Below are 17,384 nucleotides of genomic sequence, written 5' to 3'. Positions count from 1 at the left end.
TGCCGCCGCCAGCTCCGCGCGCCCTCCACCACACGCCGGGCAGGAGTGGGGCTGCGCATGCACCCTCTCCTACGTGCTGGCACGGGGGCAGGGGCGCACATGCGCCCTCCCCCAACCCGGGGCGCAGTTAAACTGTCTGCCCAGGGCGCCGGAATGGCTCGGTCCAGCCCTGTCTGTACTACAGGTTGTTTGCAAAGCACTTTGGGATGAAGGCTGCTGGAGAAGAGTAAAACGTTATGATGCTTATAAATCTCAGATAACAGGACTAAGAATAAGCCTTTTTTAAAAATCCTAATGGCCTTTTAAATATTTATCTTAGCACTAGTCCAACTGCCTCTGTCTATCAAAATGTATGATCTTAAAAGAGTAACTCTCAGAAACGTATCACTGTAGATAACTTCTTGCGGGCAACAGATTTTGGCTGTGGAGGAGGCATTTTTGTGTGCTGAGATTAAATATATTTCAATCACACGAAATGACTTTTAAAACGAATCCATTAACGATCACAATGGCTAATTCTGAAATGCACCAATTTCTCCTGCCAGAGGTGGACATTATTTTGCACAGTCTCATTAAAGGGAGCTCTGTGTTCTCGCAGCAGTTTTGCACGAGATTGTCAAACCACCACCCGGCGCCGCTCTAATCACATAGAAAAGCAGTTCCTGTCCCTTTAAATGCTTGATGTCACAAGCTTCTCTCCAGAGCGGAAGCCCAGTTGCTGGGAATCTCCCGCCTGTTGCAGTTGTGAATCCTAGAGCCCTGGAGCAGCAGCAGCACGTGGAGTAGGGAGCATACGGAACTGCAGCATGGAAGGTGAGAAGAGTCTCCACTCTTTTTACAACGGTACAGTGCACGGGCTCAGGGATCGCTGTTGTTTTTTGTTGTTGCTCTAATCGTAATTAATGCAGTATTTTATAAATCGTGATTGACCTCGCAGTTCATTGAAACGTGCTCCTCTTGCTACCCTTCCTGCAGTCTGGTTGCAATCCATATAGGTGGAATAATCCAATCGTGCCTTGGAATAAAACAGGAAACAAGTCGAGCTGCTTTCTAGATTTAATTTCACAACCTGTATGTTAAAGTTAGATTTAGAGCCTGGTTTAAGGACAGCTCATATTCATGGTTTTAACGAATTAAGGGCCTGTGGGTTTCTTTGCGCTTATAAAAAGTGCATGCAATTTTCACACCCAGTTCAAAAGAAGCTGCAGGTTAATTTTGGATACAGCAGCACTAGTGTTTAAAAGCAAGCAAATACTTTGTTTCTTCCTATTGCTAACAACCTTTGCAATTAGTTCCATTCTCTAGTAATTTGAGAGAGATTATTAATACAGTATTTCAAGTCCTCACTCTTAAAAAACCTGACAATAAAATCAGCCCTGCCTAGTCTCTCTCACTTGGAGAGGAAACCCCCTTGTTTTAGGTTAAATTAAAATCTTGTTTTAGCTATGGCTAGCCAATCTTGTAATGAAAGATTTTTGAGCTGTGTTCTTCAGTGAAACTCATAATTTAAACACAGTCTGACTCAATTCAGAAAGTCACACCTTGATACCTGTGAATACTTTGAAAGAATGGGCCTAATTGCAGTTTGCATCCTCAATTTCATTTTTCTACCTTGTTCAAGTTGTGATTGTATGTTTTTATGCAGCAAATGATAAGCAGTCTCAGGATAAGAAATGATAAGCCTTTACATCTGTGGGATGTATATTTTTTTTTCTCTAAAAATTTGCTTGTCTTTTTAAAAACTTGCAAATAAATTTTTATCTTGCTACACTGATGGTTCAAGATTTAATGTCACAAATGGATCTTATGTGGTATCCTATACGCTGAAGTTCACTTAATGCATTTGGAGTGTACTAAAACTTCTTATGTTTTTACATGCAGTTTATGTGAAAGATGCTATGAAGAATAAAATTGCACGGTATCGTCTTTGAACACAACAACTAACATTTTCTTTTATAAATCCTAGTTTTGCTCTTTAATGGAGACAGGATTTCACCTAGAAGTCAATAGAGGTTTACCATTGACTTCAGGGGGGCTGGGATGTCTTACCTTTTTTCTTTTAAGGACAGGAAAAACAAGGGAATCCCACTGAAGTCAATGAGATTTTACTCACACGAGTAAAGAAGATTATTTGGAAAAGTAAGATTTTTCAGATTGAGCCTCCTGTTTATGAGCTTAAATTCTGAAGTCCTTAGATGAACAAGTGCGAAAGTTTAATGAAAGTTTATTTTATAAGGATTGCAGAATTCGATCCTATGTGATTAACATATTTGCATTTACTGTATTGGCATGAATAAACAAAGTAAAGATATCCTACATGCCACACAAGGGCAATTACTTAAAATAGATGTAGATAAAAAAATTAATTTATGCCAGTTATATTCCTGCCAAGCTTAGTTCTCAGGGTCATGGGAGTACTCAAGCCTTCCCATCATGTCAAGGCACAGTCCATGGGGAAGGATGTAATATTAGCACAATGTTAAAGGACCAAATTAAAGTACCATTGTTTTGCGGGATCTATAGATTAAAAGCATAAATACTATCACATTTTGAAGTTAATTTTCAAAATTCATACTGGTTTTAGCAGAGAGCCAGGGTAGAAAACAATCAGTTTAGTCTACTCTGGTTATGACAAATTATTTCTAAATTTGAGGTGCCTCAATTATTTAAAAAATGGAATTAAAATTACTAGAAAAAAAGAAATGCTTGGAAAGGGAAGGAGCTTTGATGCCATATTAGCTAGTCTCTCATATTATGAGAAAAATACCACTAGGAACAACATTGATATAATCTAAACGGTGAAAAGAAATAATGTTTAATAAAAAATGAGAGTCAAGAGGGTTCTTCAGGAAGTTATTAAAATTTGCAATGCCAAATAAGGCACTTAAACTTGAAAATTTAATAGGGTCTCTCTTGTTCACTTGTTAGAAGCATAATGTGGTTTTGAATATGGAAAATATTGGAAATTATATAAGAGCGACGAAAGAAATTACATACTATATGTAACAGAGTCTGATTTTTGCATTAGGACTCTTATTGGTTTTAAAAATTGGACAGTGTAGATCTTGATGCAGACAGAGGCCTAGACTGTTTTTATTTCAGTTTCCTTATGCTTATTATATCACCGCAAAGTAAATTGTTTTAATTGCTCTATTACATGCAATAATAGCAGCGATAATTGTCTTTAAAAACTGAAAATACAAAAGAATGTAAATGGTAATCCATGGAAATAGGTATTTGTAGTGAAATGTGAACTGCATTGAAGTCAACTGGAAAACTTCAATTGCGTGCAGTGGGGCCAAGATTTCATTCTTGATATGTTGAGTTACAGCTGCACTGGCAAATGTACTATACTAATATAAAGAAGGCAAAATCTTGTCCTTAACTGGTGGAGGCAAACAGAGAACACACATTTACCATTTTACTGGTTGGAGTTGTGTGGCCAATAGAAATATATTATTCTTCATGTATTTAATTGAAAAACTCACAAATAATTGAATGCATGGTTAATTAAATATGTTCACAAGTTATTCAATAGCCTCTGTATGCTGGTCAAATAATAGAATAAAACATTCATAAAATAATGTATTTTAAAATATAACAAAATTCCTTGACTAAGTATTATTTGACAGCTCCAGTGCTGGCAGAAAGAGTGAGTCTTCATTACCTGATGCACTTTACTTCTGTTTTGTAAATGAACATTGCTCACCAAATGCAAACTATGCTTTAGTGAGCTGCTCCTTTCCCATGTACCCTAGCTAGCAGTTCCTGTCCCAGTAAAGTTTATGAGGACTAGCTTAGCAGACATATAAGTGAACCACTCCTTGTACTTTTCTGAGCCCTAAGTAGAGATACTGTCTTACTGTTTTCATGGAGGACAGAGGCTTCCTATGTCCATTTCCCTTAGCACATCTGCATGGTACAAGGAAGGATTTGTCTCAAAATGTTTTACTGAGAAGGGAGATCTGAAGATAAATATGAAGAAAACATAATGGCTTGAAGGAAGGTCTTGTAGAGAAGACTAATGTCTGATGAAAACCTGGTGCAGATGAATGGATACCGATGCCTGAAAGTTATGCAGTGACTATGGTATTAGTGAATAGAAAAAATATGTAAATTATATATGCATTTATTTATTTTGCTGTATTTACCAAAGACCCTAATCATGACTCGGGTTCTGTTGTGCAAACCATTATACAAATCCATGTAAAGGGACAGTCCCTGCACTGGGAGCTTAAAGGCCAGTCGACAGACAGTTTTTGTAGCACCATAATTAGGGGTTTAAAACCTATATAGTTAAAATGGTATAAATCCCTAGTACTAGATTTTTAAAGTTGCTTGTATTGATACACCTTAGTGAATGGAACGGTTATAGATTATTGAATACAATATAAAGGTTCTTATATAGGTTGAACATATCTAGTGCAGCATCCTTGAGACCTGACCACTGCCGAACCAGAGAATTTTCTGAACCACGGGAAGTCAATATTGCCTAGTAGCATTGCCAACATTTCCAATGCGTACTGGACTCTTAGAAGGCATTTAAGGGTAAATTAGAGCTAAATAATAGCAGAGAACACTGAGAGCCAGGACAGGTGGCTGTAAATAAACTGTATGGGACCGCAGGAAACTTGGACACACCCATGATAAGTGGACATCTGGCTAACTAAATCATGCTGGACCGCAGATGTTGCTGAACCAGAGAGTGTTGGGCTAGAGAGGTTCAACCTATACTGGTATAGCTTATATCATGTATAGGTGCTTATATTGTACTATACATAAAGTCTCTGCAACAAAGGATTAATGGACACAAATCAGACATCAGGAATGGTAGACTGCATAAACCTCTAGAGAACATTTTAATTTTCCTGGACATTCAATAATGAATTTAAAAGTAACCATTCTTCTACCAAGGAATTATCACCTGGTTACAGAGGGAAACTGCGCAACTGGAATTCATTTACAAATTTGATACTATCAACTTTGTCTTGAATAAAGATATTAATTAATTAATGCATTAGGCTATTTCTCTGCCTTTAAGATTTGCATTTACCCATCAAAAGCTATGAATGGGACTCATTCAGCCTGACTCAATTAGCATCATTAACACTCCTACAGTTAATAGGTAACTGCTTTATTGTTATATATACTCTGGATTCTGTAATTTCCACTCCACCTCATCTGATGAAGTGGGTTTTACCCATGAAAACTCATGATATATTTGTTAGTCACTAAGGTGCAACATGAGTGCTAATTATTTGAATAACGTATATCATTATGTGGTATAACTGTGTCCACACTATGAAGTTGTACTGTTTTAGATATATTGGTTTCTAAATCAATATAGTAGTACAAAAACAGTGTAGCCATAGATCAACCCTAATTTAAGACAGTTCGAGGTAGCTTTAATTTATAATTTGCATTTGTGGGCCCTCAGGAGCAAATAGCTGCCATAATATAGGAAGCCACACCCCCAACATGTTCCTGATCTACCCACTGGCTACGTCTAGATTGCATCCCTTTTTCGTAAAAGGGATGCAAATTAGACGTATCGCAGTTGCTAATGAAGCGGGGATTTAAATCTCCCCTGCTTCATTAGCATAAAAATGGCTGCCGCTTTTTTTCGGCACGGAGCTTTGCCGGAAAAAAGCGCCAGTCTAGTCACGGATCTTTCGGAAAATAACGCCTTTTCCGAAAGATCCCTTATCCCTCTTAAAATAAGGGATCTTTCGGAAAAGGCTTTATTTTCCGAAAAATCCGCGTCTAGACTGGCACTTTTTTCCGGCAAAGCTCCGTGCCGAAAAAAAGTGGCAGCCATTTTTATGCTAATGAAGCGGGGGAGATTTAAATCCCCGCTTCATTAGCAATTGTGATACGTCTAATTTGCATCCCTTTTACGATAAAGGGATGCAATCTAGACGTAGCCACTGTGTTTATTTCTGGGAGTCTGGCCCCTGAAGAGTCCTTATACCAATCAGATGTCCTCCCATGTCCATGAAAGGAGTCTTTTTCACTCATTTTAAGGTCTTTTTATTCTGTCAGATTGGATAAAAATATGATTATGTACCAAACAGCCTGATTTTGTTACATTAACTAGTTATTTGTTCAGCTAGAAGGTATAAGCAAGCAAATAATTAAAAATGATAGCAGTGGTCTAGTTATTAAACTTCTATCTAGTTATTAAAAGCTAGGAGTTTCCCATAAGTATCACGGTAGAAGCCTGTCATATGCACTTTGGCCTTCATATTTAAGATATTATAGTGTGAGAAAAGGACAAATCGAATGTCTTAGCTGTGAAACTCATTTCCAAGTCCAATATTTGTAGTAATATTTAATTTTTTGCATGTAAATTTTTTTTACCGAGTTTGAATCCTAACTAAATGTAGTGTGTGTAATTATCATACAAGACAAATATGAAAAAGTTGCATTGCATGAACTAGTGAACACCTGTCTTTTGTTGAGCATTTGAACACCTTTTCTTTGGCTATGATTTGAATATAATAAAATTAGGCTTTGAAAAAAACAAATTCTTAAAGTGTTAAGATTTATAATATTTAGTTTTTATTCCTATATTTGATGGTTTCAGATAAAATAGGGTTCTGAAAAGGATCTCCTATCACATGAAAATGGACAACTAATTAGCATTTTACAATTTATGATTACACTGAAAATGTTACTGGAGAACACAATAATCAGAGAATTAGCTATTTTTTATTATTAATTGTGCTAATTGCCAATGTATTTGAGCTGGTATTGTCAGAAGGAAATACTAGTCCTTTTATATTCCTAATGAAAAAAGCATGGATAGTGCTAATTAAAAAATGTAATTTAATGGTGGGTAAGATCACATGACTCTAAATGATTCCTTTTTTAGAACACTTCAAATGATACCTGTGATATTAAGTTATTCCAAGATTATAAAACAGGATGTACTCCTTCATTTGTCTAAAGATCAACCTGTTTTAGATAACACATGTGACTTTTGTCTCCAGGTAAATTCACCCACATTTGGTCAAAATATGTTATTTTCTAATACTTTGCTGTAAAAAATGCAGAAGACATGCAGAACTGAAAATCTGTACTAGGGATGTTAAAAAGCAGTTAATTAGGTAACTCTGTATCTGTTAAAAAATCTTAGTGGTTACACGGTTACACATTATGGCTCTGCATTATAAAGCTTATTCTGCAGCACAGCTGGCTCCCGGGGCATGGGGCTGGCAGCCAGTGCACAGGTGGTGTGGCAGGCAGGAACTAACTCCCCTCCTAGGAAGCCGGCTGCCACCCCACACTGCTGACTCTGTAAGCTGACTCCCAGCCCATACTGACTCCTGGCCCCACTTCCACCTCCCAGTCCTGCTCCCACGGAGCCATCTGCTGCCCTGCGTGCAGGCTCTGATACAGAGCCAGCAGTGCAGGATGAGAGCCAGCTCCCCAAGAGTGGGGCTAGGAGCCAGTGTGTAATCGTTATGGTAACAGATAAGCTCATGCTTATTGGTTAACCATTTAAATGGTTACACTATTACATCCCTAAATTCTGTACTATGCATTTTTGTGAAAATTCGAGAGGGTCTTTAAGCACTATGTTATAGTATAGAAAAAACAGCTTTCTGTATTTCTGAGATCTATCTTGCAGATAGCAGAGATTTTTTTCTTTAGTATTGAAATTTTGACAAAAATCAAATGCATTCATATTGCGGTAGCATGGAAGTGCCTTAGCACAATAGTACCCAATCTGTTTAGGTATTGTACAAGCTTGTAGTAAATGATAGTTTCTGCCTTCTTAGAAGTGGATATTTTGCTCTTCTTGGGATCAGGCCCATCAGAAGCTAAGAACATATGTCATGTAGCTAAACCCAACATTTTATTTGTCCTTTCAACTATGAAGGCTTAGAGATGAAACCAGAGGCATGGAAATAACTAAACAATACACGTGGGAAAAGTACTCCTCCTCCCCCAAAAAAACAAACAAACAATACTGCATGTGAACTATACCCAACAGATCAGCAAATGGTTGCTCCATAAGTGAGAGAGTAACAGAGAAGGAAATTAATATTAGCCCTTCTATTTAGTTGATGAGCAAGTGGTTATTTTGATATTAGTGGGAAATGAGAATGAAGATAAATACTAGCTGGCTTTGGTGGTTGTTCTTCAGAAGATGTCTTCTCTGAAAGTCTTTGACCAAAAGGGGAGCGCGCGCGCTCTCTCTCTCTCTCTCTCTCTCTTCTTCTTTTTTTTTTTTTATTAAATTACATAAGGTAGCTTGTGAAATGTTTGGGTCAGAAAACTAATGGTGGGAAATCACCATAAATAATTAGTACACCATAAGTAAACAGTCTGTTCCATCCTGCATTTTGTTGTGATACTTAGAATTCCTTTTCTTAGACCTGAAGAGGAGCTTTGTGTAGCTCAAAAGCTGCCTCTCTCACCAACACAAGCTAGTTTAATAAAATATATTATCTTAGGGTATGTCTACACTACAAAGTTAGTTCGAACTAACAGACGTTAGTTCGAACTAACTTTCATAGGCGCTACACTAGCGCTGCGTTAGTTCGAACTTAATTCGAAATAACGGAGCGCTTAGTTCGAACTAGGTAATCCTCTTTCCACGAGGATTAAGCCTAGTTCGAACTTACTAGTTCGAATTAAGGGCTGTGTAGACCCTTAATTCGAACTAGTGGGAGGCTAGTCCTCCCCAGGTTTCCCTGGTGGCCACTCTGGCCAACACCAGGGAAACTCGTATGCCCCTCTCCCGGCCCTGGTCCCCTTAAAGGGGCACAGGCTGGCTACGGTGCCCGTGCCAGGTGCAAGCCTGCCAGCACCCAGATAGCAGACCCTGCACCTGGCACGGCTCGAGCCAGCCACCTGATGCCCCCCAGCCCTCCCCCTCTTCCCGGGACCAGGCTGGCGCCTCACGGGAGCTTGCCCGGGACCACAAGATGCGGGCACCCACCTGGTCTAGTGCGGACATCATGGACCTCGTCCACGACCTCCGCACTAGGCACAGGAAAGTGGCCAGCTAGGGCAGGAGAGCTGCCAGCCTGGCCACCCGGAGCAGGTGTGCATGAAAATCAAGGGGATCCACTGAGACCCCCGACCCTGAGCCCTGAGCTTACAATAGCCATCCTGGGTCAGACCAAAGGTCCATCTAGCCCAGTAGCCTGTCCGCCGACAGCGGCCAACCCTAGGGACTCTGGAGGGGATGGACCGAAGACAGTGACCAAGCCATTTGTCTCGTGCCATCCCTCTCCAGCCTTCCACAAACCTTTGGCAGGGACACCACTCCTACCCCCTGGCTAATAGCACTCCATGGACCCAACCTCCATGACTTGATCTCACTTCCCTTTAAACTCTGTTCTAGTTCTAGCCTTCACAGCCTCCTGCAGCAAGGAGTTCCACAGGTTGACTCTTTGCTTTGTGAAGAACAACTTTCTGTTACTAGTTTGAAGCCTGCTACCCATTCCTTTCCTTTGGTGTCCTCTAGTCCTTCTTTATGGGAACTAACAAAGAACTTTTGTTTATGCACCTTCTCCACACCACTCATGCTTTTATAGACCTCTATCATATCCCCCCTCAGTCTCCTCTTTTCTAAGCTGAAAAGTCCTAGTCTCTTTAGCCTCTCTTCCTATGGGACCTGTTCCCAACCCCTGATCATTTTAGTTGCCCTCCCCTTTCCCAGCCTCTCTCTTCCCCTCTCCCACCTCCTTTTCCCAGTCTCCCCCAGTTTTGTTCAATAAAGACAGATTCCATTATCTTTATTTTGTACATCAAGAAGAGGGGCTAGGGAAGGGTAAGTGGAAGGAGGTGAGGGAGGAATGGGGTACGAGCCCCCGATGGGGAGGACTGGGCTGGCTCTGCGGGCTTCTGGGGGTGGAAGCTCTCCTGCAGCCCCCCAATTGTCCCCTCTCCCCAGATGGCAGCCTGCGACAAGTGCAGCCGGTCTGATGGCCGAGTGCTGTGATGTGCCCAGTGTGGGTACTCCGGGCACTCCAAGCCAGGACTGTCTGTCCGGGGTGGGGGTCGGGACCCTTTAAGCGCAGCCCTCGGCTAGCCTGAGACAGCATCTCCACGCTCTAAGTCCTCCTCTGATGCCCTGCCGGCACTGCTTCCGGCCAGCCTTAACCCCGGTTCAGGGTCCACTTAATGTGGACATGCTAGTTCGAATTAGCAAAACGCTAATTCGAACTAGTTTTTAGTTCTAGACGCGTTAGTTCGAATTAGCTTAGTTCGAATTAACTAATTGGAACTAAGTTAGTTCGAATTAGCGCTGTAGTGTAGACGTACCCTTACTGACCTTGTCTATCTCAGTGGAAAAAAGCTCATACAAAATGAAATACCTTAAAGGCAACCTTCAGGGCATTTATTGTAAAGCCATTAAAAGTATAACATTATTTTATAGAAATTAGCATAAACACTCCCCCTCTCCAGAATTGCTTTCCTTCTCATTCAGGCCCCAGTTCAGGAAAGCACATAGAGATTCAAGAGCAGTTATTCCTTGAGTTGCACATTCAAATATTAACTTTGGAAGACTTTCTTTTGCAACAGGCAACACTGTTCAGAAATTATAAATGAATCAGAAGTGACAAGGAGGAGGTCAAAATTCTCACAGTCCAAATAGATATATATTTTAGGGCTGTTAAGTGATTAAAATTAATCATGCTGTTAATAATAGAATATTTTGGATGTCTTCCACATTTTCAAATAAATTGATTGCAGTTACAACACAGAACATAATGTGTACAGTGCTTAGTTTATATTTTTATAACAAGTATTTACACTTTATAAATATTATTTCTTTTGTTTTTAAATTCCCGCATTGCAAGTACTGTAGTGAAATCTCTTTATTGTGAAAGTTGAATTTACAAATGTAGAATTGTTTTATTTTTGAATATTGCTTTGTTTTACACAATATAAAACTTTAGTGCCTATAAATTCTCTTTGTCCTATTTCTTGTTCAGCCAATTGCTCAAACAAGTTTGTTTTACATTTGCAGGAGATAACGCACCTTGGCTACGTCTACACTGGCCCTTTCTTCGGAAGAGGCATGCTAATTTAGAACTTTGGAATAGGGAAATCCGCGGGGGATTCAAATATCCCCCGCGGATTTCCCTATTCCAAAGTTCTAAATTAGCATGCCTCTTCCGAAGAAGGGGCCAGTGTAGACGTAACCCTTGTTTACATTGTTACCCAAAAGTGAGAACAGACATTCATATAGCACTGTTGTAGCCAGTGTCACATGATATTTACATGCCAAATGCCCCTAAGAGTCATATGTCCCTTCATACATCAACCACCATTCCAGAGACATGTGTCCATGCTGATGACTGGTTCTATTCAGTAACAGTCCAAAGAAATGCAGGCTTCTGTAGCTTCTGCATCACAGTATTGCTCTTTAAAGACTTCTGAAAGCATGTTTCACACTTAGTCCTTCTCAGATTTTGGAAGGCGCTTCAGAGTATTAAACCTTGGGTTGAGTGTGGTAACTATCTTTAGAAATTTCACATTGGCACCTTCTTTGTATTTAGTCAAATGTGCAGTGAAAGTGTTCTTAAAACAAGCAACATGTGTTGGGTCATAATCTGACACTTCTATAACATGAAATATATGGCAGAATGTGGGAAAAACAGAGCAGGAGACTTACAGTTCTCTCCCAAGGAGTTCTGTCAGAAATTTAATTAGCATAGTATATTTTGCACATTTTTTAAGAGTCCTTAGCAAAGAAGCATGTCCTCTGAAATGGTGTCTGACACATGAAGGGACATACGAATTTATAGCGTATTTGGCATGAAATACTTTGCAGTGCTGACTACAGAAGTGCCATTTGCTCTCCTATTCTCATTTTTAGATAACATTGTAAATAAGCAGCAAGTAGCATTATGCCCTGTAAACAGAAACAAACTTGTTTTCGCAATTGTCTGAATGGCAAGTAGGACCGAGTAGACTTGTATGCTCCAAAGTTTTGCTTTGTTTTTGAGTCATCATCTAATTGACCCCCCCCCCTCCCAAAATCTATCATGAAAGTTCAACTGACAAATTTAAAGAGATTGCACTACAGTACTTATGAGGTGACTTTACAAAATCATATTTTTGTCATTCTTATAGTGCTAATATTTATAATAATATAGAGCACTGTATTCTTTGTATTCTGTGTTGTAACTAAAATCAATATATTTGAAAACATAGAAAAACATCCAAAATATTTACTAAATTTCAATTGGCATTCTATTGCTTAACAGTGTGATTAAGACTATGATTAATATTTTTGAATTAATCACAGTTAACTCAGGAGATTAACAACCAAAATATATTACTAAATTATCGCACTTCATATAAATCTTCACAATGTATTCAATTAGATTTCAGAGCTGTGACATCCCATAGCAGCTAAATGGGGGAGGGGGAGAAGAGATTGAGTGCGAGAGAGAGAATTCTCTTTATGTTTAGAAATTATATTATGATGTATTTATCTTTATGAATATCTCTGATTTAGCTCTTGTATACGGATCTCATGGAGACGTATTTACATACTGTGATCTGTCTAGGAGACATATTTACATACTATGATCTGTCTAGAAAACCTGTACTTTTTGGTGCTGTTTTTAAATTTCTGTTTGATCTTGAATGAATCACTTAACTTTTTCTGTCTCTAAATTTTCCCCCATTTGTAAAATGTGTATAATAATATTTACCTAACTTACAGTGAGTTTCAGAGGCCTTGTAGAAGTCTGAAAAGCATTTTTGGGTCCTTTACTAATAGACACTATGGAAATTCCACATATATGTAATTGAGAGGAAAATAGGCATGCTGATTTAATTTTAAGATGGAAAATTCAATTGGGATGTTGAATATTGGTTAACTGAATAGTTGATTAACCTCATGAATTCTTATTGGTTACTCGACTATTCAGTAGTCCCTGAGGCAGGACTGGCAGACAGTACGCTCTGGCCCCACTGCTGAAGAGCCCCCTACCCCTCTGCTGCTGACTCTGATACAGAGGCAGCAGTGCGGGATGCTAGGCAGGAGCTGATCTGCCAGGGGAGCCATTTTAAAAACCAGCTCCCCTCGTGAACCAGCTGCCTGTTGCCCTGCGCTGCTGCCTCTGATACAGAAGCAACTCTGTGGGTTGGCAGCTGCCCCTATCCAGGGCTGAGCTTCCGGATCTGGCGCAAGCCGGAACTGAGCCGGGCTGCATGCCTGACTAGCTGTTTGTGCACTTTAAATGCAGAGCCGCAGTGGGGGTAGGTCCCAGACCTGGCGCGAGCCAGGACTGATCTGGGCTGCTGGCCAGCTTGCTTAAAAAATGTACTGGTATGGGGCGGGGGCGGGATGCGTGTAGTCTCCAGCATTAACTGATAAGCTTTTGCTTATCGGTTAATCAGCTACGCTAGTACATCCCCATATTTTCACAAGTGTTCAATAATGGCCAAACTGCTCCCAATAATGGCCAAACTGCTCCCATTGATGGGCCAAAGTATTTCACAGTTAGCCCATTGAGGAATACTTTTGAGAATCCCGCTCTTAAATAGGATCAACATTTTCTTGCTGTTTACTGCTAATTACTATTTAACCACAGTGGGAGCATACGCATATACAGACAGTCCCTGACTTACGCGGATCCGACTTATGTCGGATCCGCACTTACGAACGGAGCATTCTCGCCCCGGAGCTCGCAGGCAGCGATCCGCCACCTCGACCACCGGGGCGAGAAAAGCTGCTCCCAGTGCCCCTGGTCTGCTGGAGACGGTCCCCAGCAGACCAGGGGCACCGGGAGCGAAGCCGCAGCAGCGGCAGGTTCCCGCGCTTCTGAGGCTTTGCCAGAGCAAAGCCTCAGAGGCGCGGCACCCCGCTGCCGCTGCGGCTTTGCTCCCGGTGTCTCTGGTCTGCTGGGGGGGGGAGGGGGCACAGCTAGTGCCCCCCCCCCCCTCCAGCAGACCAGGCTTTTGTTGTGGACCCTGGGGCAGAGCAGCTGGGGTGCTGCCGGTTGGTCCTGCAGCGCCGCTCTGGGCACTACTGGACCAACCCGGCAGCACCCCAGCTGCTCTGCCCCAGGCATCCTGATTCAGCCGCTGCTGGTCAATTTCAGCAGCGGCTGAATCAGGACACCTGGGGCAGAGCAGCTGGGGTGCTGCCGGTTGGTCCTGCAGCGCCGCTCTGGGCACTACTGGACCAACCCGGCAGCACCCCAGCTGCTCTGCCCCAGGCATCCTGATTCAGCCGCTGCTGGTCAATTTCAGCAGCGGCTGAATCAGGACACCTGGGGCAGAGCAGCTGGGGTGCTGCTGGGTTGGTCCAGTAGCGCCCAGGAGCGGTGCTACTGGAGCAACCCAGCAGCACCCCAGCTGCTCTGCCCCAGGCGTCCCCAAGTCAGCCGCTGCTGAAACTGACCAGCGCTGACTACAGGAAGCCCGAGGCAGAGTTGCTCTGCCCCAGGCTTCCTGGAATCAGCCACTGATCAGTTTCAGCAGTAGCTGACTTGGGGATGCTTGGGGTTCTTAAGTTGAATCTGTATGTAAGTCAGAACTGGCGGTCAGTTTCAGCAGCGGCTGAATCTGGACGCCAGTTCCGACTTACATACAGATTCAACTTAAGAACAAACCTACAGTCCCTATCTTGTACGTAACCCGGGGACTGCCTGTACAATAGATACAATATTTGAAAAATGAAAGCTAAATGCATGCATTAAGTAGACCGAAATAGATACGAAAAAATTAGCAACTTTATCAGGTAGGTACAAGACTTTTTAATTGTACTGTGCTTGGCTTGTCAGCAAAGTACATTCACACAGATCTTTTAGGATAACCTCACACAATGCCAGGCATCTTTACTTTTTAGTTACCTTTTAGTTACCAAAGCTTTACATTTTGATGTTGCAGAGACCACAAAAATGTTCCATAAACAGTGGTGGTAAAGAGAGATAATTATGGGGTAAATGTCAGTAGTGGTTAACACCTCACTGCCACAGTATGTGTATTTCTGTTATGTAACTGTCAGGAATGAGTTTTATGTGTTCTGGGTTTCTCTTGTTTGATTATATGTACAGACAATTTAAGATTTTTTGATAGGTAAAGTAAAGAAACAAAAATAGGGAAGGAAAGAGAAGGAATCCAGGAGCTATATTGCTAGTAAAAAGGTAGTATCAACCACATTTGTAAGTTGTCATGACAGTACAGGCATCTAGAAAGTGCAGTACATGTATCTATACGGGTCAGAATTTATAAAATTTGATGACCATCTAGGCTACTGAGTTCATTTAGACACCTAATTAAGTCATTTTCAAAGGCACTGAGAATTTGCAGCTCCCACTGAGTTCAAAGGGATCTACTGAGTACTCAGTACTTAAATCATGCCACACATATATCTTCCTAAACACGGGCTTAGGAACCCATCTTTTTAAAAATCAGTTTAAAAAAAAAAATCTCTGCCCCAGTATCTTAATGAGATTCAGAAACAAAATTAGTTTCACATCCCTATTTAAACAAGTTTGATATGGCAAAATTAATTTCCTTATTGTTAATAAGGGAATTTAAGAACATTTAGAACTCTGCTCTACAGAGCTCTTGAGGAAGTGGGTCTGGCCCACGAAAGCTCATCATCTAATAAACCATCTTGTTAGTCTTTAAAGTGCTACATTGTCCTGCATTTTGCTTCAACTACCCCAGACTAACACGGCTACATTTCTATCACTCTTCCCCACCCTATATTTCTACTACCATCACTCTGTATTCAGGTAAAGTATGTCTACACTCGCCCCCTAGATCACTCTAGGGAGGCTAATGAGGGTGACCGAAATTGCAAATGAAGCGCGGGATTTAAATATCCCGCGCTTGATTTGCATGTTCCTGGCCTGTCGCCATTTTAGAAATTGACTACCCCGAAATAACTGCCCGTGTCTACACGCGGCAGTGAAACGGGATTCCGAAATAAAGCCCTAACTCAAATTAGCTGGTAAACCTCATTGCAGGAGGAATACCAGCTAATTCGAGTTAGGGCTTTATTTCGGAATCCTGTTTCACTGCCGTGTGTAGACATGGGCAGTTACTTCGGGCTAGTCAATTTCTAAAATGGCAACAGGCCAGTAACATGCAAATCAAGCGCGGGATATTTAAATCCCGCGCTTCATTTTCAATTTCGGTCGCCCTCATTAGCCTCCCTAGAGCGATCTAAGGGGCTAGTGTAGACATACCGTTAGAGGTTTTAAATGGAAAACATAGATGATTTGATTCTGTAATACTGAGGAACTGTAAAAAGAAGAATTCTGTTTGCTTGTTTTGGCCATCTAATACTATGGAAAGTATTCAAGCTATAGAAAAAGAATAAGTATAATTAACTTTATTTGAACAAATTCCACTCCTTAAAAAGTATTTGAAAGGTTTTTTTTTTTTTTTGGAGTATTAATGAGTTTAGGTTTATTCATAATAAATTATATGCTTCTTGCTTTTTTAGAGCAGAGATAATGGGGGGGGGGACATAATTAGTTCAGATTGCGGTTAGTATTTATTTTGTCTGTGTCTCTTTTCCAGATATGCAATCAGGCATGGACCTAAGTAATTCTCAGGAACAGGCAGTGGCTACAGGTATTATACCCTCCTTTTTTAAATCTTAATTATTTTAACTAAAAAATAGAATTGCACAGTCTGTTCATATTAACAATGTACCAGATGTCCATCTTTAGATTTTTAATGTCATTACAGGAAAGAAAATTTAACTCTGGAGTTGAAGTAAATGCCTATAGGATAAGACAGTGTTAGAAAATAATGTGATAAGAATAGAAATCAAAAGAATACATAATAGTGAAATATTATTGCTGATTGACCCCCCCAAAAAAAAGGTTTTAGAGGTGAAACAGGAGGTTTTGGTATATAGTTAAGGGATTGTTGGGGCTTTTTCTGCCTGGAAGACATTTTGGATTTGTGGAATAAGCACGTTAATTGCTATTTTTGCCAAAATGATCATCTGCAAAGTACAGGTTGAACCTCTCTAGTCCAGAATTCTCTGGTTCTGCAACATCTGTGGTCCATCATGATTTTAATTAGCTGGATGTCCACGTATCATGGGTGTGCCCAAGTTTCCTGCAGTGCCACAAAGTTTGTTTATGGCAGCCAGTCTCTCCGTATTCTCTGCTGTTATTTTGCTCTAACCTCCCCCTAAAATGTCTTCTAAGAGCCCAGTAAGGAGTGTAAGTGACAACAGTGACCACCCATGATGCGGCAAATTCTCTGGTTTGGTGCTGGTCAGGTCCAGAGGGTGCCAGGCTAGAGACGTTCATACTGTACTTAATAATTTTCATATTTAAGGGTGTGATTTTTTTTTTCCCAAAGCGTCTAAATGATTTAGGAGCACAAATCCAGCTGATGTCAGTGAGACAACTCACATGGTTAAAGTTAAG

At 40.8% G+C, this 17,384-nt stretch overlaps 1 protein-coding gene across 8 annotated transcripts in view; it reads left to right on the top strand.

Annotated features, from left to right (window-relative positions):
* Positions 1–583: 583 nt before the first annotated feature.
* The window catches only part of IKZF3 (IKAROS family zinc finger 3), a 68,968-nt gene continuing 52,167 nt past the window's right edge, over positions 584–17,384 (top strand). For 2 of the 8 annotated variants that reach the window (XM_075911752.2, XM_006117402.5), the window contains exons 1-2: positions 629–813; positions 16,519–16,572. In XM_075911752.2, coding sequence (XP_075767867.1) covers positions 807–813; positions 16,519–16,572 — 61 coding nt within the window. In that variant the 5' untranslated portion in view covers positions 629–806. Of the gene's footprint in view, positions 844–16,518; positions 16,573–17,384 lie in introns of all 8 variants that reach the window. The other 6 variants (XM_075911756.2, XM_075911755.2, XM_075911754.2 and 3 more) reach the window with 6 other exon arrangements.

The sequence above is a fragment of the Pelodiscus sinensis genome, chromosome 29 (genome assembly GCF_052426305.1).
Source record: "Pelodiscus sinensis isolate ZL-2025 chromosome 29, ASM5242630v1, whole genome shotgun sequence".
Taxonomy (NCBI): domain Eukaryota; kingdom Metazoa; phylum Chordata; order Testudines; family Trionychidae; genus Pelodiscus; species Pelodiscus sinensis.
The sequence above is the reverse complement of the archived record's forward strand: the minus strand, read 5'-3'. Positions and strand labels throughout refer to the sequence as shown.